The 27216-nt window shown below is 39.8% G+C and overlaps 1 protein-coding gene across 11 annotated transcripts in view; it reads right to left on the minus strand.

Annotated features, from left to right (window-relative positions):
* LOC125240915 (regulating synaptic membrane exocytosis protein 2) overlaps window positions 1-27216 on the minus strand; it is a 169244-nt gene that overhangs the window by 22063 nt on the left and 119965 nt on the right. For 6 of the 11 annotated variants that reach the window (XR_007178694.1, XM_048149094.1, XM_048149093.1 and 3 more), the window contains exons 7-14: window positions 25352-25503; window positions 24337-24582; window positions 23623-23760; window positions 8612-8770; window positions 2983-3069; window positions 1243-1390; window positions 733-860; window positions 64-172 (exon numbers count right to left, since the gene is read on the minus strand). Coding sequence is in view for 10 of the 11 variants with exons in the window: in XM_048149094.1 (XP_048005051.1) it covers window positions 64-172; window positions 733-860; window positions 1243-1390; window positions 2983-3069; window positions 8612-8770; window positions 23623-23760; window positions 24337-24582; window positions 25352-25503 (1167 nt within the window). In the remaining variant the exon portion in view is untranslated. The remainder of the gene's footprint in view (window positions 1-63; window positions 173-732; window positions 861-1242; window positions 1391-2982; window positions 3070-8611; window positions 8771-23622; window positions 23761-24336; window positions 24583-25351; window positions 25504-27216) is intronic. The other 5 variants (XM_048149091.1, XM_048149095.1, XM_048149096.1 and 2 more) reach the window with 5 other exon arrangements.

Raw genomic sequence — 27216 nt, forward strand, 5'->3', positions numbered from 1 at the left:
TTCAAAGATATTATGAACAGCCACATTTTAGTAGTGTCCAAAGGGCATTTTCGTGTTATTGACCTTGTGGCGTGCTTCGGTAGGTGAGTGTGGCGCCAATGTGGTGCGGGGCGATCCACTTACGTTCCTCGAGGTCCGCCGACACCTGCGCGCGGACCGCTCGTTGTGCACTCTGCACAAAACACAAAACATTCCTTAGATTATATCCAAAAAATGTTCATAATGTCAAAAACAGATATGGACCGCATTGCTTGGTGTGGTGTTTGACTTGAACGACGAGGAACTTCAGAAGAACGAGGCTTGCTTGACTTCATTGTAACTTGCAGACATATCAGGTAATCCCTGACTACGCATAGAATATTTCTAATATATCCTTGTAGGATATGACGATCGTATTATTTTTGCCTAGAACTGTTTTCAATGCCATCCACTCCCGCGCTTCATAAACATAATCTGATTATAGTTATGTACTTAATACAAAAAAAAACATGTGCATGAATTCGCTTTGCCACCTTTTTATATTCTTATTTTTTCTTACATTTAATATTACAAATATAAAATCGCAAACAGGGTCGGGACACGAGCGGGTTGCTTGGCAGAAAGTAAATATCCTTTTACTTTAAATAAATAAAGAAGGTTGAAGTAAATTCGTATTTTGTTAATTTTTAAAAGAACGTAGGGTTTAAATGAATCTCAGATGTTGGTTTATAGAAACTGTGGAACGATTCTTACCTGGTGGGGTATTTGAGGCAGCTGTCGTTTCTTGGGGCTGGTGGTGGGCGTGGCGGTGGCGGAGCGCGACTGGAACCGCGGCGCGTACGCGTGCGTGGGCAGCCGCGACGCCTCGCGCTCCTCGCACACTGCAACACAAGCTCCGTCAGCACCCGGCCGCCCAGGCTCAGCCGAGACCACTCTTTCACTAGTCACTTTAGTAGTTAGCAGTAAAAGACCATGCAAGAGATCATGATGAAGGTTCGTTACGTCGGTGCGATGTGCACACGATTATTATCGTAATCCCGCGTGCACAACGCAACCTAAAAAAGTAGATACAGTTAGCGTGCTCGTAGTCAAGTACGGGACGAGGGCAGTGGAAGATGCGTGAAAACAAAAATAAAGAGGAACAGAGCGAGGAAGTCGATAGTAAGTGGTAGTAAAGTGATAATGAGCGGACGCGGCGACGCGGTTGTCCCGGCGGTAGTGTTCCGTGCGGGGTGGGCCCGCGTATGAGTGAGGCGTGTGCACCTGGGACACCTGGGCCACCTGTGTAGCGCCACGCGCCGTCGCGGTCGGCCGGCGGTGACAGCGAGCGCCGCGGCGATTTGCTGCGCGCGCGCGCCGGCCGCGCGCCCGCCGCCGCCGACTGCGACCGCCCCGTGCTGTAGCCGCCGCTCTGTGTGCAACCAACACGTCAAATACTTGGCCAATCTTACCACCTAAACTTGTGTCAAAAAGATCCTCAATAAATTCCTTTTTTTATCCTATCTTTCAACTCTGTAACAGCGCTCGTCTGGTTTTATAACCATTTAAATTAAATAATATATCTGTTCAAGATCATCCTAATTAATACCATTTGAAATCCTAATCTAGGTCATAGTCATATATGACCCGAATGTATTTCTGTATTGTTTCTGTCGAATACACCTTTTCAAAGTCACGCAAGTAGTGTATTAACTATGTAATGAGTATTTAAACCCAGATAATAATAAAATTAAGAAGCATACCTGGACGGAAAGAATAATTAAGAACTTCACGCACGCCAACTGCTAAAAGAATTGTTCATACGGATCGACACAGACAGACTGACATGACGACAGCTGAAGACATTCGATATAGCCGATGTTGCTTGCATATTTGGCTAACAGTGAAACTACTAGAGTACGAGTATTAAAAAAAGTGTAAAATTTATAGGTATATTTCTCAAGCAGACCAACATTTATTCAGTGACTCTTAAAAGTAACTGGTATTTGGCATTTGGCCCACAAGTTTTTTCTAAAAGACGCAATGTACCTGTGACTATCGATTAATGAAATGATACATTAATTTGCGCAAATAATAAGAAGTATAAAGACATATTTATTTAAGTTATTGAATTAAAGTGTCCCGTTTGAACAGAGACGGGTAATTCCACGTAACTGTAATGTACATAAGTGACGATTTCATAGAATAGTATTAGTTATTTATTTATTTAAGATGCAAATTGTGTTAATTATAGGCTTCATTTTAGATGTATTCATATTACAATTAGCACCAGTCATAACGAAACATGCAAATAACTTACATTACTCTTTTACATGGAATAACCCTGGTTATGTTTTATTTTTGCTCTTGTTAAAGACCCCACCGGTGATCTGAAGAAAAATTTTCCCACTACTTATAAACTTTATACTTAGTAAATGTGTGAAGTCTACATTGGGATCGTGCTTACGGCTAAAGCAGGCACATGGCGATATTGGCGATGTACAGTTTCGCTGATTGTATTTGCTTCTGTTGAGCGATCAAATCAGGATAACGGTTGTGTGGGAGCGTTTGGGGATTTTTTTGAAGTGGAGGTGCCTGACTGTCACTTTAAACCTTAATAAAATTGGCGGCATTACTTTGTGGCCCCTATAGTTGTGTTTTCGGTCAATTTATTTCTCATTATTTATTATGAACAATGAACACATTTGGAATACGGTTAATGGTCCATTCTGATCCGTGCGAATGCAATGCGAATGCGGATGTATGTCTGCTGTTTTGTGCAACAACCTATTGCCACATGAGTTGTGTGCATTCGTTAGATCAGGATGCACCTTAAGTGTGCAAACTGTATGAAAACTCAAGCGGGGCAACCAGTGGAGAGTGCGGTGTCCAGTCCTGTTAAATAAATGGAGTGTGTGAACGATCTCAGTAAATGCTGCTCGTCTCAAAGTCACGTTGCACGTCCCGCCGAACACGCCCCTATATGCCTACCATGGTACATTTAACAGCAAGCGTGCGACTTACCCTGTCTCTGGTCATGCCAGCAGCGCGGACGCGACCGGCGGGCGACATGTCGCGACGGCTGCAGCGCGCGCCGTCCGTCTCCATGCGCTGTCACCAACAAAACCACTCAAACTCCACTACCTAATACTACTGGCAAGGCGTCCAACACGACTTCAATTCTTTTATATTGACATCCAAAGTTGGCTACAGAATATTACTGGTACCGGCATTATGAGATGCGGTATCACCATGGTTGTATCTTTAAAAGTGTAAAAAAGTCAATCCTAGTAATATGTGGGTGATAAAAAACAACTGCAAACTCAAACATATCTATTCGATTTTAATAAGTTCGCAAGATAATGTCACGGACGTCACAGTATAATATTTAAGTAAAGTTTTTAAACTGTGATATTTATCGTTGAAGAACAAAAAATGACCGATCTTTCGAGCGAGATCGACATTCGGCTTTCTGGACGCCTCGCCACTGCTACTAGTATAATCATGTAGCTACGAAGAGACGGATCCAGATGGAAAGTCCAGTTTTACTAAAGAATTGATGGGGTAGTTATTCGGACAAATATAATGTGTCGACGCATGAGAAAATGATGAAAGTCCCTAATTTAATGCACTTCTTAAAATTTCATAATTGTTTCGTTCTCACATAGGATGTCTATGTATTAAAGACTTGAATCATTTTCAGACACTTTAGAGCGTCCGTTCTAGCGCGCGGGTGTACAGACATGAGCGATCTCACGTGCGCGGGTGAAATAAGTAGTGGGTAAAATCCGCGCATGCGTACTATTTTCGTTAATCCGCCCATCCGCTCCGTGCACACGAGTGAGCTAGCGAAAGCCCTTAAGTGATTTTTATATGCATCGGCGCATCGACATGTATGAAGATAAAGCCTGTCAAACAAGTTTTCAGTAGAAAAAGGCGCGCAATTCTAATTTGTCAAAAGGACGACCGCCCTTCGCGCTTACAGTTTTTAATTGGGGCTTTTTTTGTATTAGTTGACAGCCTGTATTATAATAATTGTTACAAATAAGTATGTAGGTATCTACAATATCTACATTATGTCATGAAGTCGTACAAATTGTATGTCGGTTTTAAAATTAATATTCTTGTAGAGTAATCAGAATTATACGACTAGAGGCCATATTTAGAAAAGATGCATCTTGTATAACAAAATAGAATAACATGTAGTTCTTTTTTAATTTAATATTTTCTTGGCATTAGTAACATTTTCATTTATTTTACGAGTTGCAAGCTTTCGTAAAACTGGCTTCAGGTCTACCAGGATGAAATGTGGTTTTGTGAAGGTCGTGGTGGTCCTTATTTTGGGGAGGCTAAAAATGACAGTTGTTGATAATAATAATAACATACCTAAGCGAAAGCTTAGCTCTAAAAACTCTACAAACAAATAAACACTAGTCCAATAGGTAATACTATTTAAACAATTCTATACCTATCCTATGTTCTATGCTAAGCAATCGCACAGTATTAATCAACTCGACATATTATGCTAAATATTACCTAATGATAATAGATCAAATACCAAGAAGTGAAACGAAATAGGTACTACGTCTAACTTATAGTTATATAACTTATATATGTTATGGACCAAATGATTAATAAGGGCATTATGTATAATGCCCGGGCATTATGAATAATGCCTAGCTGTATTGGGCAAAGTGATTAATCATTGTCTAGACGCCATTTTTTATCACATTGCCCGGTCATTATGATAATGCTACGTGATCGTTGGGCAAATTGATAATAAGTTTAACAAGTTTGCATGGACGCCATTTTTTATCACATTGCCCGGTCATTATGATCCTGCTACGTAATCGTTGGGCAATTTCATAATAAGTTTAACAGGTTTTTCTGAACGCCATTTTTTATCACATTGCCCGGGCATTATGATACTGCTACGTGATTGTTGGGCAATTTGATAATAAGTTTAACAAGTTTGCATGAACGCCATTTTTATCACATTGCCCGGGCATTATAATACTGCTACGTGATTGTTGGGCAATTTGATAATAAGTTTAATAAGTATACTGGGTGTTTCCTAACAAATAATGAAATGTAAATTGCGCTTTCTTGAATAAGCATACTAAAAAGTATGGCGGTTAAAAAACCGCCGCCCTTAAATCTCAAGGAAGGTGATTCTCAATTCGTCTGTATTTTTTTTTATGTTTGTTCCACGATATCTCCGCCGTTACTGGACCGATTTAGAAATATGATTGAATGTAGGTATATGCATACAATACAGATTGGTCTCACTTTTATCAGAACCCAGTTCTGATGATGGATCCTGGAGAAATCGAGGGAACTCCTCAAATCTGAAAGGCATACATATAGTAATTTTTTTATTTAAAGGAACAGCATGCATTTACGTACGCATTCTGCAGAGCTAGTTCATCATCTAAGTTTATTAACAATTGCTTTTTGACACCTAAAGTGCTATTTTATCCCTCTCCTAGCGAGAAAGGGACACTTGGTCACACCTACTAAACAAACTAGGCGTTTCACCATCTTTGCCATGCGTGAAAGTACACTTTTATGATAGCGCTTACCGGTAGCTCTGCCTTATGGCTCTCGCCCTCCCCCGACATCATCTATGTCTCACTAAGGCTCGAAGCGAGCTCTGATCTGCGGCCTATGTCGGACTTATCGTTTATTATTATTATTCAATTATAGGCGAGCAGCTATTCAGCTGATGAGCCTATGTCACACAGTGTCTCATGATTTATAGTTAGCAAAGTCATGTCACTATCTTATTATTTAAAAGCCACTTGTCTAGTCTGTTTTTAAACACATTCACTGAGGGAGCAGTAACAACACTATCCGGTAAACTGTTCCAAGCCGCTACAACACGATTGGATAGGGAATGATATGCAGCTTTAATAGTAGTAGGAGTGCGAATCAGTTTTTCTAAGTTACTCTAAATCATTGATTATAAGTCCTATCTTAGCCATCCTTGACATCAAGAGGTTCTACGGCACTGCAGGCGGCTCGCGACGGTGTCGTTTGTAGTTTGATATGAAACTGTATACAGTCTCTTGAATAGAATGGCACGAAAGTCTGCTGAAGCTGCGCCAATCCATCTTTCATCCAAGCTTTGCTACATGTTTTATTATTACTCTGCCCAACAGAGGACGGGCATTATGTATAATTCCCGGGCGAAATTGAGCTATTCGGTATGATTATTATCACTTTGCCCAACAGAGGATCGGCATTATGTATAATGCCCGGGCAAAATTCAGCTATTCGGTGTGTCTTTTGCATATCTCTGGATCGTGGACATGCGTGGACCTTTGGGAGGCATGCGTGGGGCCAAAGCCAACAGCACAGAGGCCTTTTAAGACATTTTAATCTAAAGGCAAGGGATACACGTGGCGGATACCACCCCGAGCGCACAATATGATATGATACAACCGTAGATGGTCCCCGCCAGGTGCAAAGACTATTGCAGTGCAGCACTTTTGTGCTACGATGGGAGCTAAAGTCATGGGTTATTGTTTTATAAGTTGGATGAACTGGATAGAGGGCTATGGGAGGAAACTATCGGACACCTGACAATAAGTCTCACAATTGTAAAAGACAAGCGGTGACTTGCCAACTCATTGAGTGGGCCCTGCAAAACGGCCGCACACACGGTGCGACAACAGAGCAACACTTAAAAAGAGTGGCTGAAAGGTTGTCGAGAGGTGAGACTGCGGTAGCCAGATTCCGGCGATCCGTTCAGCAGGCCGCCGACGTTATGACACTTTCCCATTTATAATATTAGTATGGTTTCTCATACTGTGTAATTTTATTTGTGTAAATAAAATAAAAAATCTCTATTCTTGGGCAAAATTCAGTTATTTGGTGTGTTATTATTACTTTGCCCAACAGAGGATGGGCACTATGTATAATTCCCGGGCAAAATTCAGCTATTCGGTATGTTATTATCACTTTGCCCAACAGAGGATGGGCATTATGTATAATGCCCGGGCAAAATTCAGCTATTCGGTGTGGTATTATTACTTTGCCCAACAGAGGATGGGCATTATGTATAATGCCCGGGCAAAATTCAGCTATTCGATGTGTTATTATTACTTTGCCCAACAGAGGATGGGCATTATGATGGGCTATTATGTATAATGCCCAGAGGATGGGCAATAATTAATGATTTGAATAGTTATTATCAAACTGCCCACTCACAATGGGCATTATTCATAATGCCCGGGCATTATGTATAGTGCCCGATTTATCACTTGGTCCATAACATATACAACAACATTGAACAAGTAGTGTCATAAGCTAGTTGCTACTCGTTATCCGTTTGCAAGGATATCTGAAAACGTGACGATACGACAGTCTTCGTGATCGAAAAAAAGTGCTATCGGCGACGTATATATTTAACCAAGCGTAGTTACTCTAATTGTAGTAACGGTTATGTTATGCTTATGATTTCGTTTATGTTTGAAACGTCACTACACCTTATAATTATAAATCTTATAATTATGAAACATAATTAATTCCCCGTCGCGTCTGTCAGCCTGTATGTTCGCAATGAACTCAAAAAAACTGACAGTGATTCTAGAAGTATTTTTACTAACAACTAACAAGTTGTACCTGTACGGAGCCGCGCTTGCTCGCTTGGTATTAAATAAAGTTGACTTTTTTGTAGCACGACGTATAGGCATTGAGTCAATGTCCACGAAGTGAATATTCCGTGCCGCCGATGTTCAAGTTACGCTATTCATAAGTCCAGTTACGAAACCTTCACTAGAAAATTTACGACCTGACGACTTAGACCACAGATCCTCATTTCAACCATTGAGTGCTGAGGTGGCTTGAAGTAACGCCTATTAAGACGAGATGCGGACACGCACAAAGTCGCATGCGATTTTAGTTTCATTCCGGACTGTTGTTGCAATTCAGCACACCGATGAAATACCGCAATGTAATAAAAATCGCATGCCTAAGTGTGAGACCTGAGTGCACCCTCACATGGTGCGGGGCGTGCGGCGTACATATTATTATTATTATTTATTATTATTTGCTAATGCACAGGCAGCTTAAAGCTGATACGTGCACGTCAATGTCCTGATGCACTTGTGTTTTGTCCATTCAATAAATATTTGTCGAGTCTGTTTTTAAAAGAGTTCACTGTAGGTGCACTGATTACGGTTTCGGGCAAACTGTTCCACACTCTCACTACGCGGTTAGATAAGAAGTGACGTCTAGGGTTGCTACTACTCTGTGTCCGTGTCAACTTCAGGGAATGTCCTCTCAATCTGTCACACACACTCCGAGTGAAAATGTCACTTAATGAAGGTACATTATAGTGTCCTGTGAGTATTTTGTACGTTTCTATTAAGTCGCCGCGTTGTCTTCGTATATCAACCAAATGAATCTCATACAAGTGTCCTGAGTAGGGTAGATGCACGCTCGCCCGTCTCGCTGCACGCCCCGCTCCGAGCGTCCACTTGTAAAAAGGCTTTACGGCTCAGCCACGACATTGGTCTAAGCGCGACAGCGGTGAGCGGCGGCCATACATTGGAGCGAGACACAGCGATGGGGCTTTTCATTCGCACGTATGGCTGCCGCTCACCGCTGTCGCGCTTAGGCTGGGCTGTTACACTAAGGGTAAACTAACCTCGTGTGGTGGGGGAGGGCTGGAGCTGGAGGCGAGGCTGGACAGAGAGTGGTGGCGGCGCAGGTCGCACTCGCTGGGCGTGTCGGAGTCCGACAGGCGCGACGTGGACGTCGACGGCGGCGACAGGTGCTCGCCGTCCGCTTCCTCTTCGCGGTATCGCTGCATACACCATATTTTTAATACGGAGTGAATAAGGATGGATGGAATGAGCAGGGACGAAATTTAAAATATGATTTGCTTGCCAATTAAAAAAGATACCTACTACTGAAATTGGCTCAATCGAATGAAAATAATAAGTATGTCCCATACAACCATTTCAGTCGCAAAATCTTCAAATCAGTAACTAACTGTCAAATGTGACATAACGCGTGGTAACGTCGTGCAAACAATGCGACCGTATTGATACAATAACAAAATGTAGTCGTCGTGTGCACTCGTTACGGTAACAAAATGTGTACGAATTTGTGGCTGTCAATGTCACTGTCAGAATGACTTTTAACGACACTTTATTAGTCGACGTTTGCACACATAACAGTAACAACATGTGGACGAATTTGTGGCTGTCATTGTCACTGTCAGAACGGTTTCTGACAGTGACATTGACAGAATTTGTACACACATGTGTAGGTCTGATTACCGAACTGCTCCTAAACCACTGTATCCGCAAATGACAATCTGAAATACGAAGGTTTCTCAAACTGTCTTGTGAAGTTGTGGACTGATTGCTTTGAATCATTTAAATATGAGCGAATTAAATAATAATAAACGACGACGACCATTTAAGCACTCTTCGACATTTTATAGAAATGTGGGAAAGTTAAGAAAAGTGCAGAATGATAATACAAATAGATAAGCACTTTATAGTTACTTAATGTATTAAATATATAATTTTTAATTCTTATTGATAAAAATGAAGTGTAGTGTTGCTTTACACAATAAAAGTAGGAATCAAATGAAATAGAGTATTTACTGTGATATTAATAGAATTTCTGTTGCGCAATGATAGTTTTTTCAGTACAGAATGCTGCTTTTTTTAACGCAGTAGTGCGAGCAAATCAAGCAATGATTCATTTCTTGTCTGGTCGAAACTCTTAGCTTAGATTTAGGTACTGAAAATCGTCGTACGATACACGTGCGAAAAGGACATTCACAACTCGTGTCGATTTAAAACACTCCCTTCGTTCGTGTATTAATTTATCGCTACTCGTATCGATTTTCCTCTTTTCCGCACTCGTATCTACAAGTATTTTGTTTGGGTTACAAAAAAAAACAGATTATTTACTCTACTACGTTTTATTTATGTCTCTTTAACATTACAAATTTGTAGACACTTATCTATACAAAAATCTTGACAAAAGAAGTACAGATCGCTGAAATGAATCTTGATAGTATATATTAATGAAGACTACTTCAACAAGTGTCAATTGTGAAATGCCGCAAAATACTAGTTGCTCTATAGAAGACCATAATAATATGATCCCCGATCCTTTACAACCCAGCAGCTCGGTACGCACATTACCATTTTTTTTTTAATCTTCTTTAGTGAGGGCAACTGAGTACGACGGCATATTTAATTGTTTATAAAGTTTGAGGATACCTGGAAAAAAATAATACATGAAGCCATTTTGAAAATATAATAAATATTCACTGCTTTCGGTCACGCGTGTACGCTGCGACCATTTTGCGACCGTTTGTCGACCGTTTGGTGACCGTTTGGCGACTGTTTTTTACATGGAATATTACCGTCTTAATCCATATTTTAACAACTTTATTGGTTTTCTAGGCATTATTTTTATTATTTCAGTATAGTATATGCACCGGAGCACTAAAACTTCACCAATCAACATACACGCAAACACCGAGTAGACAATAATATTATTACTGGTTAAACTGAGGTAAATTGATGGCGCGTTGATAAATTTAGACTTATTTTATGAAATCACTCGAGCAATTTAATTGGCCATGGTAATTAGCCCACATTATATTACAAATGCAAACAATATTTATCTTTTACAAATTCTTACGCCATTACATTTTAATGTCAAATGATTTTATTTCTTTTTTACTTTGACGTCTCTGACAGTCGCCATTTGAAAAGAATGAAATGAACGAATGATTTTGGGAAAGTAATCGCCAAACGGTAACAATGTGTGCACGCGTAGTGCACACTTCTGTCACTTCTGTGACCATTTGTGCCTGTTACCAATCGTCCCCATTTGGGTCGCCGCGACTAAACGTCGACCGTACTGCGACTAAGCATTGAGACCCGAAGACCTGTGTGTACACAAAATAGGAGGATTTGCGTAGGAACGGCGACCGATTATGGTTATATGGGGTGTTTAATTTAATCTCTATTCGGCCATCTATATGGGCCACTTTTTTTTAGATTTGGAAATTTTTAACTATAAAACTCCCGTGAGACTCATACATATTTAAAAATATTTTAAGCGGGTTACTCACGTATATATATAGTCCTCCATGTCGTATCCGACAACGGCGACCTTTACAACTTTCTCTGATGAGCACGAATATGGCTCGCAAAACCGAACTTCGTTTTAAATATTCGGTCGCACTGTGCGCAATAAAGCTGCCCTTGGTCGTTATATGTATACGCGTAGGACGGTTTTGGGCGAGACTTCCGTTGAAGGCGCTTTTGGTCCAGGTTCTCCAGTCGAGCTTCCTCAAAGGCAGCTACACCTTTTCCTACTTTACGGCGCCATTCTGACCTCTGGACCGCAAGTTCCTCCCAACGTTCACATGAGATGTCGCAAGCCTTAAGATGGCGCTTCAAAACGTCTTTATAACGCAGGAACTGTCCCCCGTGGCTTCGTTTTCCATACTCAAGTTCCGAATAGAAAACAGATTTAGGGAGTCTACAGTCATCCATACGCCAAACGTGACCGCTCCATTTAAGTTGGTTTTTCATTAAAATGGCCTCCATACCGGATATTTTGGCTCGACGTAATACCTCCGTGTTGGTCACACGATCTTGCCACTTAATTCTAAGTATATTGCGTAAGCATCGCATGTGAAAAGTGTCAAGCTTTCTGATGTCTCCCCTGTACAGACACCAGGACTCAGAAGCATACGTAAGTATTGGGAGTATTATGGCCTTGTACACCGAAAGCTTGGTATGGAGTTTTAGGTCGTGCGACTTCCAAACACGTTGGTTTAACTTCCCAAAAGTGGCTGCAGCTTTAGCTATGCGAGACGGAATCTCTGAGGCTAGGCGATTATCGCTCCGGATTTGGCTACCCAAGTATTTAAAGATCGCAACATCTTTCAATGCTGCATTGCCCAATATGATTGGGGTATTATCAGCGCTGGTGCCTCTAGCTGGTTGTTTGAGAACTTGAGTTTTACTGACACTTATTACCAAACCAAATCTTTCGCACGAGTCACTCAGGGACTCCATGGAGCCTTGAAGTGCATTTAAGCTGTTAGCCATCAGGCACACATCATCGGCATAAAGGACCTCAAGGACAGAGAACTGACGGGTTTTTCGTTTTGCCTTGAACCGTGAAATGTTGAATACACCCACATCCGATCTTACATTCAAATGAATTGGTTCGCTGTTTCGGCTAAGTGCATCCCTCATCACTACTGAGAAGTACAGAGCGAACAAAGTGGGAGCCATGACACAACCCTGCTTTACGCCACTGGTAACTAAGAATGCGTCAGAAAATTCACTGTTATGCTGTACCTTAGCTGTCATATTGACGTGGAACTGCTTTATAAGGTTTACCAGCTTTGATGGACAGCCAATCTTCTCAAGAATTAACCAGAGGGCCAGACGTGGGACACGGTCAAAGGCCTTTTCGAGATCTACGAAACACATGAACAGAGGACGGTTTTGTTCTGCACATTTCTCTTGTATTTGTTTCACCACAAATATGGCGTCTACCGTACCTCTGTTGGGCCTGAAACCACATTGGCTCTCTGGTAAGATTTCTTCTGCTAGGGTGCTCAATCGGGTGTTTATTATGTGAGCCAGTACTTTACCAGCAGTAGATAGAAGAGATATACCCCTATAAGAACTACAGTCAGATATATCTCCTTTCCCCTTATATAGTTTGCATAAAGAGGCATCCTTCCACCCCTGCGGCACAGTTTCTGTTTCCCATACCATTAGTATCAAGGCAAAAAGCCTGTTCAAAATATTAGGCCCACTGTACTTGTAAATTTCTGAGGGCAAACCATCCGCGCCCGGTGACTTTGAGTTCTTGAGTTTTCTTATGGCAGTCAGAAATTCAGAGAAATTCGGAGGAACTGCAAGACTCTCCTTCAAAGGCAGGTTTTCGAGAGCATTGATGTACTCTAGATCAACTCTTTGCAATGTGGGATTGAGGACCTCGTTGAAATGTTCTGCCCAACGAGCGAGCACCTCGCCTTGATCAGTAAGGCGGCGGTCTCCATTACGTGAGCAGATAGGTAGTGTTGAGTTCCTCACTCGTGAGGCACCTCATTTGTACCACTCATATTGTTAATTTGTCGCAGTACTTCACACGGCAAAAATGTATTGCATCACACTTCAACTCACCGCACCTCATTTTACTCGCTTGTGACAGTCGCAACACAAACAACACCTCACGCCTCACAAAGCATTCACGTACTTCAAATGTCACAAAAACGTCAAAACTCATCATCCACACGCGCGCCTCGCGGCCCTCAAATACTCGCTCGCTACAGTAGCAACACAAACACCTCATTCCTCACAGATCATGCACATACTTCAAATGTCACAAAACGTCAAAAACTCATCATCCACTCGCGCGCCTCGCGGCAGACGCGGCCCTCAAACTCCGTCGCGAGAGTCGACACCTCAAATGAAGTGATCAACCACACGTTCAGTTACCGAACTACAGACCTTATGGCCGGGACAAAAGGTCCACCGATAAAATAAAATGTATCGTTTGACTCGTTTGTACCGGAAATCGCTTTGTACCGGAAAGACAGAAGAGGCACTGTGACAACAACACTTCAAAAATCCTTTCAAAGTGAAACAGATAGTTACGTTTACGATAAGAGGGAGTGAGATAGACACACGCGGGCTTCAAATTTGCCTCATCAAAAATACGTTACACATGACTCGAAAGAAAACAATCTTATGCGCCGCAAGTTTTCATACATTTTACGCCTTTTTGATCCCAGGATAGTTAACTTGCTCGCAAAAATCGCGCGAAAAATCAGACGATTTCGCGTGAACCACATCTTTTGTCTCTGTCGCATTTGTGAAGTCATGAATAAATGCAGCTGAGATGCAAAATGTTGTTTTTCGCGGCAGGTCTTCATTTTTGAATTTTTTGATAGCTATTATTGTGCTAAGACATTGACCAGTATAACGTGATCTACCGCAGCAATAGAGTTTGTATGGCTATTGTTATGTGTAATCAGGGAGCTCTCTTAGACTGGACGTCGAAATGGTAACTCAAGTGTTTTGAATATTCGGAATACCAAGCATACCAACACAGAGGGCCAACCACTGAGAAGATGCGTTTACGAAGCTTGCTTAAAAACAATTACAAGATTACTGACCGAAATATAATATAAATTATGTGAAGCATGGTAGTTTAATTAAGTATTTAATCAGTAATAGAAAGAATAATTCATTTCTTAATTCAATAGAATGATAAATAAATCCGACACGAAACGTAATTCACAGGCGGTTGACGTTGACAGTAATGACAGTTTACAGAAGAAAAGTTAGTTTGTGTGTATTTGCATAAAGTTTAGTTTTGTCTTACAGTGATAATACTAATAAATGAGCCAAAATGTAATAATGGTGACAACTTTTACACAATCAAAATATACCTGTGATTCTGCCTTAGTGTCATTTGTGTGCAAAAAAATAGTGAAACTGAACTGAAAAGACTTACCGGCGTCGCGAATGTTGATGGTGTTTTTAATTACTATCATATTGCTTTTAAAACACATGGAGTGGTAAGTTTGTTATTTTTATGTAAAAGTGGTACTAATTATAAAACAATACGAACTTTAGTTTGTTTTAAAACATGCAGTTTTATGGTAACTATGCTAATCAAAGTATGTTATTATTAAGCTGTTAATAATATGAAACCACTGTAATTTGTAGCAGTAATTTAAATGGAACAAACTGTAAATAATATTATTCAATGGCAAAATTAGACCCAGTTCCATAAAAACATCAAATTAAGTTGTTATGCAGGCCTCTATGACAGTCCTTGAAATATTTTTTAATTTTATCTATTTTCTCTTGTTAAATGTTCAAGTACTCATTATGACTAATGAAATTTAGTATGTATAAAGGATATTTACATTTACCTAGTACACAACTACACATACTAGTTTTTGTTGCCGATGGATTTTGTCAAACAGCCGATGCTAGAAATTATATATATATACAGATCAGTACCTCACCTCATTTGAAGTAAGACATTGTAACACCTCATTTTTGGAAATGAGGTACTCATACAAACTCATTTGAAATTGATGTCCTACCCATCACTACAGATAGGTGCGGTTTTTCTAATTCGTGGACCAAAAACAGCCTGAATGCCCTCAAAAAACCCGCCCGTTTGATTAGAGTCCGCAAGCTGCTGCAACTCTAAAGCTTTGTTTTGCCACCATCGGTCCTTAAGTTCACGCACCTTTGTCTTGAATTGCAAATTTATTGATTGCTGATTGGCACTGCCATGACGAAGAGCGCGTCGGTGTTCATTTGCAAGTATTAAGATTTCACCCTCCGAAGAGTCAAACCAGTCCTGGTTTTTCTTGGGTGGCTTTCCGATGACTCTTTCAGCGCTTTCCTTTAACTTGTTAGAGAATCTATTCCAAGCTTCGTCAACCGATATGTCTTTTTCATTCACAAGGTCAGAGCCGAAATCGTCATCTAAAGCCTTCTGTAGCTCTTTCGAGTTAGTCAATTTAGGGTAAGCCAGTTTGTGGGTTTTGTGTTGGATTCTACGTGGTGCTTTTAGTTTAATACGAAGCTTAGATCTTATTAGCCTATGATCAGTCCAGCCCTGTGCTCCTCGCATGGCTCTTGTGATTAGGACGTCGCTGAGATCTGCTTTACGGACAATCACATAGTCTAAAAGATGCCAGTGCTTAGATCTGGGGTGCATCCACGAAGTTTTGTATTTTTCTTGTAGACGGAAGTAAGTATTGGTGAGGGAAAGGTTAAATTCTGCACACAAGGTCAAAAGATCCAAGCCATTGGTGTTGCAATTACCAACCCCATGACGTCCAAGAACGCCTTCCCAAGCACTGAAGTCCGTACCAACACGTGCGTTAAAATCTCCCATCATAACCAACTTATCTCTCGAGGGGATATCCTCCAAGACATGGCGCAGCTCTTGGTAAAAACGGGCTTTATCCTCTTCCGATGATGGTAAAGTTGGCGCGTAAACACTTATAAGGTAGAGATGTTTACCAGAATCTAATGTTAAGCGAAGAGTGATGATTCTGTCATTGATACCTTTCGGTAGTTCTTGCATTGACCGTGAGATGTTATTTTTAATGGCAAAACCGACTCCATTTGCCGCCTTTTCTTGCGCAGGTTTTCCACACCAATAAAATGTATAGCCACCGAGCCGCTCACATAGTTCTCCGCTGTCACTTAGATGGGTTTCACTCAAAGCTGCGATGTCAATATTATATCGAGACAGTTCTCTGGCTATTATTGCTGTTTTCCTTTCTGGGCACAAATTGCGTTCGTTGTCTTGCAGAGTGCGGACGTTCCATGTACCTAAAACTAGATTTTTGTATGTTTTTCTTTGTTTCTTATTTCGACCGCGTAAGTTGATGTCCAAGTGACCGCGGTTTGACACTTGGCGTGAAAGGTGAGACGGACTATGTTTGGGCCACCTTTTCTAGGCCCCTCCCCGGATTGGGGAAAGCAGAGCGATCCTAAATAGGGCTGCTTTGTCGTTAGACGTGCTGCCGAACCTGTCCTCCCGCCTCTGTCGAGTCCAAGGAGCGACCACTCTCGTCTAACCGCCTACGTGCAGAGAACCAACTAAGGCCTGGATCCATCACAATCCAGTACCCCACTGCCAGCACTCCATCGCCGCAGGTCTTTTGTGTCAGAGTCCCGTAACGTTGCAAAAGGTCATCTGCGCGTGATAAGATTATAGTGAGTGAACAGTTGCGCTTCTGCAAACCCACTCTCTCGTCCCTCACTCCCTGGCATCAGTGGACCGTGTGATCGGTACGACTGATAGGAGTAAGAAATGCAGTGACTGATCAATGGTTTTTGTATAAATCTGTCACAGTAGTCCCTTAGTCGCCTTTTACGACACCCACGGGATGGAATGGGGTGATGCTATTCTGATGCCGGCACCACGCAGCATTACTCACGTATAGTTACTCACGTATTAAGTCGATATAGCGTAGGTATGCGTCGCGCTCTCGACATGTAAAGGCGGGGTGTCGCTACTCTTGAGAAAGGTTCTCGAAATTGAACCGAAACATGTCGAACGCTATATCGACTTAATACGTGAGTAACCCGCTTAAAATATTTTTAAATTTGGAAATTTTTGTGTGATTTTCTCTCAGAATCGCGAGCTCTTTCAATCCTAATAGGAGAAAAAAGTATCTCAAGGTTTTTTTAAAAAATAAAAAAAAAAAATAAAAAGTCATTTATTGTCGCAAATAATTTTAAGGTACAATTACTTAAGTATTTATTTCTATCATGCAACTAAGAGTAAGCTACGCTATGATACAGTACAATCATGTCTTGTTCTATATTAGCTATGATCACAACTTTGAGGACTAAAATAACTAAGTAACTACCAATAGTTAAATACTAGGTGCGACAATAGGCTCGAGACTCAGCTTCCCATATAACCATAATCGGTCGCCGTTCCTACGCAAATCCTCCTATTTTGTGTACACACAGGTCTTCGGGTCTCAATGCTTAGTCGCAGTACGGTCGACGTTTAGTCGCGGCGACCCAAATGGGGACGATTGGTAACAGGCACAAATGGTCACAGAAGTGACAGAAGTGTGCACTACGCGTGCACACATTGTTACCGTTTGGCGATTACTTTCCCAAAATCATTCGTTCATTTCATTCTTTTCAAATGGCGACTGTCAGAGACGTCAAAGTAAAAAAGAAATAAAATCATTTGACATTAAAATGTAATGGCGTAAGAATTTGTAAAAGATAAATATTGTTTGCATTTGTAATATAATGTGGGCTAATTACCATGGCCAATTAAATTGCTCGAGTGATTTCATAAAATAAGTCTAAATTTATCAACGCGCCATCAATTTACCTCAGTTTAACCAGTAATAATATTATTGTCTACTCGGTGTTTGCGTGTTATGTATATTGATTGGTGAAGTTTTAGTGCTCCGGTGCATATACTATACTGAAATAATAAAAATAATGCCTAGAAAACCAATAAAGTTGTTAAAATATGGATTAAGACGGTAATATTCCATGTAAAAACAGTCGCCAAACGGTCACCAAACGGTCGACAAACGGTCGCAAAATGGTCGCAGCGTACACGCGTGACCGAAAGCAGTGAATATTTATTATATTTTCAAAATGGCTTCATGTATTATTTTTTTCCAGGTATCCTCAAACTTTATAAACAATTAAATATGCCGTCGTACTCAGTTGCCCTCACTAAAGAAGATTAAAAAAAAAATGGTAATGTGCGTACCGAGCTGCTGGGTTGTAAAGGATCGGGGATCATATTATTATGGTCTTCTATAGAGCAACTAGTATTTTGCGGCATTTCACAATTGACACTTGTTGAAGTAGTCTTCATTAATATATACTATCAAGATTCATTTCAGCGATCTGTACTTCTTTTGTCAAGATTTTTGTATAGATAAGTGTCTACAAATTTGTAATGTTAAAGAGACATAAATAAAACGTAGTAGAGTAAATAATCTGTTTTTTTTTGTAACCCAAACAAAATACTTGTAGATACGAGTGCGGAAAAGAGGAAAATCGATACGAGTAGCGATAAATTAATACACGAACGAAGGGAGTGTTTTAAATCGACACGAGTTGTGAATGTCCTTTTCGCACGTGTATCGTACGACGATTTTCAGTACCTAAATCTAAGCTAAGAGTTTCGACCAGACAAGAAATGAATCATTGCTTGATTTGCTCGCACTACTGCGTTAAAAAAAGCAGCATTCTGTACTGAAAAAAACTATCATTGCGCAACAGAAATTCTATTAATATCACAGTAAATACTCTATTTCATTTGATTCCTACTTTTATTGTGTAAAGCAACACTACACTTCATTTTTATCAATAAGAATTAAAAATTATATATTTAATACATTAAGTAACTATAAAGTGCTTATCTATTTGTATTATCATTCTGCACTTTTCTTAACTTTCCCACATTTCTATAAAATGTCGAAGAGTGCTTAAATGGTCGTCGTCGTTTATTATTATTTAATTCGCTCATATTTAAATGATTCAAAGCAATCAGTCCACAACTTCACAAGACAGTTTGAGAAACCTTCGTATTTCAGATTGTCATTTGCGGATACAGTGGTTTAGGAGCAGTTCGGTAATCAGACCTACACATGTGTGTACAAATTCTGTCAATGTCACTGTCAGAAACCGTTCTGACAGTGACAATGACAGCCACAAATTCGTCCACATGTTGTTACTGTTATGTGTGCAAACGTCGACTAATAAAGTGTCGTTAAAAGTCATTCTGACAGTGACATTGACAGCCACAAATTCGTACACATTTTGTTACCGTAACGAGTGCACACGACGACTACATTTTGTTATTGTATCAATACGGTCGCATTGTTTGCACGACGTTACCACGCGTTATGTCACATTTGACAGTTAGTTACTGATTTGAAGATTTTGCGACTGAAATGGTTGTATGGGTTGTGCCGCGAGTCTAGTGACTGCACAGCGCTGTTTTTCAGCCCGTACCTATTTCTTTGAGTGTATGAAAAAAAAGAATTGCTAGCTATCAGGGGTATAATGACTTCTAACCCGCGTTAACATTTGAATAGCTGCTCACAGGAGTTAAAATAACAATTTATAATAAGTACTAATAGCAATTTAAATTTTAAATTTTTGCCCATAAAGTTTTACATTGTGTGAATAGTACTAGTATTAGTATTAACCCTTAAATGCATGATTCTTCTTTTAATGAGAAATTAATGTATGTGATAGACAATGTTTTTTTAACACTAGGAAAAATTTTACTACAGTTAGAATGTACTTATATGATGCATAACATCACTATACATTTAAGGGCCAAGTAATACATATTTAATGTTTTTCCCATTCCGTTACCATTTTTTCAGACATTTTGTATGGCGGTAACGGAATGGAAGGTTTGAAAAATGTATGGAAATCTTAGGACATTTTTTTCTCCTATCAGGATCGAAAGGCCTCGCAATTCTGAGTATGAATCCCGTAAAAAATACCCAAATTCACCAGGGTTAATGGTAACTTTATTTAAAATAAAAAGCAAGCACTGAAGCTCGCGCTGAACATGACGGGATGAAATAATATTTTTCCTTGTAAAACTAATGGGAAATTTTCTAAACTAACGCTTCCTCTGCGAGCATACGCAATTCTTTATTCCGATTTCCTGGAAATTGATTTTTGACGGATAGGAATAAAATTTAATAATATTTGAACTGAAAACATTATTTCGTCGACCTAGCGTTATCCCAGTTTAGGGTTCGTTTCCGAGTCAATCTTCTTCATTTTGCACGGTTCTCGCCATATCTACTTTATTTGAATTTGCACGTGTTTGTTAGTAGTATCAAGGACCATTTAATACTGGACTGATATAGCCCATACAAAAAAGCGTACCCCTGAAAAAAAGCTTAATTTTTGCTTTAAAACTAGATGGCGTTGTTTCGTAACCCGGGAGTGGAAAAAAACATATTTTCACCCATATTTTTACTTGTTTTTATATTATACTATGAATAACTATCAAAAAACTTTATTTTAATATCAAAATATTGGCTCAAAACACAATTTTTACAAATTATATTTTTTGGTTGGCCTCGACGTAGTTGTGATCGCTTCGCTGGCTAAGTTTGTTCGCACGTTGTCTAATTATTGCCAAATAAAATGACTAGATGACGTTGGTGGACTAGGAAAATGTCACATCCGTTTCGTTGTTCATTAATATAATATACTTAGTGATAATAAACCTATATGTTGAGCTCAAATACGTTCAACAAAACGCAATCATTGTGCCAACAGAGGTGACATCCATGTCACATCACAAATGTCACTGTATGATTTATTGAATATTCATAATATGGATATTAAATATTTTAGAATCGCAGCAGAAATGCGAGTAGAGATACAGAATTAATAACTGTATAAATTAATAATTGTATGACCAATGACCTCATACATAAATTTACCAGTTTAGGTGACAGAAGGCGAATCCAATTTGTAAACATTAAATGTGCTAAGGAAAAGAATCTTTCCGATTTTCAACGGGACACGGCTGAAGGGGCGAGCTGGTTTCGACTGCGCCCATGCATCTCAATTGTCCAGAAAGTTCATTCGAAGATCATTTTGCTTATAATAATCTGAGTAATCACAGTGAACGGTTTGACAGTATTTCAGCTAACATGTAGAGAGACTTGCTAGCTTCGTCGGTCAGGCTTCGTCTTGGACACAACGCGGATAGTTCAGCGTTTCTTGTATGTCACTCCGAGCACCCTAACCATCGGCAGCGTAGGCCATGCACTGGCCGACTAGGTGTGGCACTTTGGATTACGTTTTTATAATAAATTAATGATAGTTTGTATTGTTTTGGTAATATATTTTCTACTCGTATACTAATTACTCGTTTGGTACTCGTATAAACCTAAGCTAAGCTAAACCTGAGATAATACTAAATGAACAAAAAGGAATAATTAGTGAAACTCTGACATAAGTAATAATTAATGAGACTAAATGCGTTTTCACATTATCCGATCCGATATCGGATGTAGGACTGATACCCCATACATTACAGGCGCTATCTTGGATTTTTTCCATTTAAATCCTTCCGACATCCGATATCGGATCGGATAATGTGAAAACGGACTAAGACAATAGATATATACCTTGTTAGTGTTATATACCTACGCCTATGTATATCCCACCAAAAACATTCTGTAAAAAATAGCCGTCTCGATGGAGCTGCTTGTTTATCTCTAAGGTCGTTTTCACATTATCCAATCCGATATCGGATGTCGGAAGGATTCCAATAGAAAAAATCCAAGATGGCTCCTGTAATGTATGGGATATCGGTCCGACATCCGATATCGGATCGGATAATGTGAAAACGCACTAAAAAGTAATGAAATCTACATAAAGTTCCTTACTGCGATTTCTTTATTATTATAGTTAACTAGCTTTTGCCCGCGGCTTCGCTCGCGTTAAATTCGAAAATCTCTCCACAAACTTCCATCCTCCATTCTAAGGAAGTGGGGGGATATAAAAAGAGACAAAAAGTAGCCTATGTCACTTTCCATCCCTTCAACTATCTCCACTTAAAAAATCACGTCAATACGTCGCTCCGTTTTGCCGTGAAAGATGGACAAATAAACAGATTTATAATATTAGTATGGATGTTGTGTGACTTGGCCATTGAAGTGTAGCGGTGCTGGCGACAGATTGGTGCAATGGTGTCATGGAGAGCACCTGGTTATAAACTTCTTTATACCCTTGTGTATAAAGAAGTTTATAAGTTTCATATTCGATGGTCCGAGCTAAGGTTCGTAAAGCCATGAAGCCGAGCTGATAATCATTGACGCTAAACGCCGATCGAAACGCAGTCTGAAGTGGGTGATAGACGTACGATACGAGCAAGTATGCGTACTTATGACTCGACGACCTTTTTCGATTGTGTGTCACCGTAAGTACGCGTAAAAACCGCCGCGCATAGTAGTCGATCATCCAACGCGTAGTTGTTCGTACGCCTATCACCCACTTGACGTCGCGCCAACACTTTATGGAAAAAGCGGGTTTTCGACAACTACCAATAAGATTTTAGACATTCAAAAATCTTTAATAATACTCAACTGTTTCGGTCGCACTCGTTCAAATATAGGATAGGATTGGTGTGAGCGAGACGGTCAGGAGATTGATTGTCAACATGATATCTATCATAAACACCGTTCGAAATGGCCTCATTAAAATCTAAATTTTAAATATATTGAAAGTAATATCACTAATCATTGACGTCACGCTCAAAATGAAAGAGATAGAAAATTTGACAGTATGGTACTCTTTTGCATGATTGTCATAATTCAAAATAAGAACGATGGCTTGCGTTGTAATCAGGGACTGAAACATGACACGGGCCCCTAGCGTCATCTATATACTTTTCACTGTATCACTTGTAATGCCGTTGAACTACCGCGTGCGTATTTTTTTAAAAAAAACGACATTTTTATTCAAATGACACTCTTAGTGACATCTAGCGACATAGATTTAAGGCTGCCAACGGGGTACGGTATTTAGTATGGACTCTGCTGGTCCTTTATAATCGTCCTTGGTAGTATGCATGTACTACGTAGTGCAATTGTTTGTAAAATGTAAAACTGTGCCATAACAATTAAATTCCAAATGTCAATACACAAGTCCTACGCGGTCCAATTGATGCCACTACAAACAATGCTGAGCACGTTCGTGGCATTATGTTGCAGCGCTGTGGTGCGGCCTCTGTTTGCTAAGTATCCACCTATTCGCATGGTTACAATACAAAAACATTGAAATATTTACAATACAACGTTCATGACCAAAAACTATTGTGAATTCGGAAGTACCGAAACGAAGTGTAGTCTGAATCACTGAATCACTAAAAAAATAACAAATAATATAAATCACATGTTTTTGAACCACACCATTGTCTGGCTCAAACACTCGATCCTAACTGAGGCTTGCAAGGTTTGCGTTATTAAATTTCGGTTGACGATTTAATTGTCCTCTATCAACTAAGACAACTAAATACTTTTGTTTGACACCAAATAGGTACATAGGACATAAATATTATTCGGCTAACTATACTTACGCTAAAACTCGAGTTTTCTTCATGTGGCTTCAAAGGGTACCAGCAGGGTTCGTTGTTCATCACGACCGTGTCCAAGTCTAGGAGTGCTTCGCCGAGGAAATCGTTGGGACCGTATCGGTTCAGATCCCAAACCGTTATCTAAAGAAAAGTTGAATTATCTTCTGTTTTATGGAGTTGTGTAGAAGAGCCCAAGTCGAATAATGTTTTTTGATATCGCTGACGCTTTTGGTTGATGAAATTTTACTTTTTTACACACATACGAGTAGATTGCTATTGATATCAGTGCAAATACTAGGAAGGCTGGCAACCGCGAGTCGTCTTGTAATAGATGTCTATAGGGGTTGGTCTGTGTATTGTACCGCAGTGAGTTCTTGAAGCATTGTTCGAATTGAGCCGAAAGCTACCACGCCTCGTCTATATTAGTGGTAGTTAAGGTACCGTGGGTTCAGCCAGTAGTTATTGAATTGTACCGGTCTAATAGGTCACAATACGGCTGCGTTGTCTAAGTAAGACGTGGTAACTAATGTTCACAATTTAACATTATTTTCGCACAGAACTTATCGATTACTTTATGTATGTTGTTAAAATGACTTAAGTATTACAAAAACCTCACTACGTGTATATTCCCACGTATCAGTTCAGTGGTCAGCGAGATGAACTCGCGGTGTTATTTTAATTACTAAATCAAAAGCATGGAAAACATTCGTATTTTACCTCCAATATCCGTTTCTTTATATCGGTGATGCGTATACCGCAGTAAACGAAGGTCTGGTTCCACCTCGGTTCCAGAGTGTTGGCGAGAGTTTTGGTCCGACGCTTGCTCTTCTCGCTCTTGTCCGGGAGCAGGAAGATCTTCGCGTAAGGGCAGCGCGTGGTCCCGTCCGCCCGAGGGCACAGTCCGCTGGCCGACACTATTGTTAACACCAGCTGCAGTGCGCTGATGTCGAAGTATACTTTCAACTGGACGGAAACAAACTCCATTGAACGAGAGATATGGACACGAGCTTTTTTCAAACATGCTTTCCTGGTAAGTGGTAATATTATATTTTCGAGTTGTTTACAGTATTGGTCATTTTCAAATAAAAATAATGCATTTATTCGTAATTAAAATGCTTAAGTAAAATAATCACATAAGTCGCATTTTTCGGGATTGCGTTCCTACTTATTTTGATGATTCCTCGTAAAATGAAATAACAACAAAATTACTATTAAACCAAGCAAACCGCTCATTATTAAACATAATTTCATTAGTGCGTTGCGTTTGATAGGTTATTTTTGGTATTATATACGAGTACATATATATTTTTAAAAAGGTGGCAATATGTACGAAATTAAATTGTTCTTTTACAAAAGTTGTGTTTGTGTTCAAAAGAAAGAAAAATACATAGGTATGTAAGTATATCAACTTTACCCATATATAACAAAATGTTTTTCCCAGTACATGTATTTTTATAACGATTTTTTAAGACGATGTTTTTTTATGAAAAGCTTAAGTAATTGTTTATTCGTCTTTTTGCAGACACGGCAATAACACGCTAAGTACAATTATAAAGAATGTACAAATTGTACATATTGTATAATTATTATTTTAGAAAGATCCACACTGGAAGTTGCAAGCGATATGATGAGGCCATTTCGTGGCACTTTACTCATATACTATGCTAGTGTTAAATATGAACTGATTATTTGTGTGCTCACGAATAATGATATTCTATTATGTTGTGGGTACCTGTATCCGGCCGGCGACGTGCGCGCTATGGTGGTGACGCGGGCGGCGGCGCGCGTGCACGTCGGGCGAGCCGGGCGACGTCACCAGCACGCTGGGGTTCTCGCACCCGCCCATCACCTCCGTGTACACTTCTGCACGGTACAACAATCTCGCTAAAACAAACTCTCGCTACAAACAACTTCATATAACACCCACAGCCCGACCCCATACCACACTGTTTATTTCCCGCTGTCCAACTTCGAACGACTTTAATTCGGGTTCCAAATTCAAAATATCGATCGAATTTGCTCGCTGGTATTCTGGCAACGGTTATCCTAGCATAGTGGCTTAACTGTGTCGCGTCGTCACTTGTTTTTTCACTAGATCCGCAGGTTTCGCTCGAACTTGGATTAGGTACAGTACACGGGCATTTTCAGAATTTGGGACTCCCCAATTAGGGTGTCGTTAACGAAAATTAACCCCCTTGCAGTTTTGTGACGATAATTAAGCATGAAAAATCAATAAAAATATTGTTTTTGTGTAAATTACATAAACCTTAAGCGATAATCTACATTCAGAATGAAAAAAGTAAATTTTTAGACAGATTTTATACTTAATTGTCGTCACAAAACTGACAGCGAGTTAATTTTTGTTAACAACTTACGCTAATTGGGGGGAGCCAAATTCTGAAAATGCCCAGACGTTGTAAATCGGTGTAAACTGACGATGAGATGTTTTTCTTAACTATTTAGGATTGCGCCTACAAGAAATCTCATTAGTTAAATTGACGAGAATTCAATAGCTTTTATAAAGTCCAGTTATATTTTCGGGCTCTGTTGATAGTGAACTTGACTAACTAAAAGCGATCACTGCTAGTCCTGTCACAAAGTAGTTTGCTTACTTTTAGTATGTATATCCAAGTAGCTATTTCTAATAATTCATATAAGGGCCACCTCACATCTAGCGTCTGTATGGCAAAGCCTGACGTCGCTTCGGCGCGATTAAAACGTCGACGTTATATTCAGGCGTCTTTCTAGGTATATATATAGTATTTATATATTTTTGTTTTTCCATCAACATCGATCTAAACAATAGTAGATATGTGTAAAAATGGTATTTATTTTATTCAAGATATTTATTTAAGTAAACATTATTAGCCATTCCACACGAGGACAACGCATATGAACTTTAAAAAAAATTCGCAACGTAAAGTAACAATAGAAAGTGCGAACGTGCGTTCCGCGAGAACGCGCGCAACCCCTGATTAGGCCGCGAACTCGCGGCCGCCAGCATGTACTTGTAGCGCGGTGATAGAATCACAGAGTGAGCCGCCCCTGTCTAAACTACGATTTAAACTTCCCTAGATACACTATCGCCTACAAATTCGACACTCAAAAGTGTCCGATCGCTTAGTTGCAAATGTGTGCGTCTAGTTGACAAACGAAACCTTCGCAATGTAGTAAAAACTACTTTAATTTTTTTACAAAAACAACGTTATTTCTTAGTACTTAGAGTTCAATTTCAAATGCAAGCAATTGGCGGTTATGACATTAATGAATGTGATCATCGCGAAAGCCATAAAATTTTATGACCGCAGATCGCAGGTGTGCATATTTTTAAACAAATCTACGTCTTATTGCAACCAACATAAGTTTAATTTCGTTCGCGCTGCAACAATCTAAACGCCATTTTTAAATTGGGAACGAGGATGGACAGAGGCATCATGGGAGTCGCGCTATGAGATGAAAGGCGAGAATGAGGAAATTTGCGGTATTTTTGCGAAAAACTGTTTAAATATATATATAAATATATATGTGTGTGTGTGTGTGTGTGTGTGTGTGTGTGTGTGTGTGTGTGTGTGTGTGTGTGTGTGTGTGTGTGTGTGT

The sequence above is a fragment of the Leguminivora glycinivorella genome, chromosome Z (genome assembly GCF_023078275.1).
Source record: "Leguminivora glycinivorella isolate SPB_JAAS2020 chromosome Z, LegGlyc_1.1, whole genome shotgun sequence".
Classification (NCBI taxonomy): domain Eukaryota; kingdom Metazoa; phylum Arthropoda; class Insecta; order Lepidoptera; family Tortricidae; genus Leguminivora; species Leguminivora glycinivorella.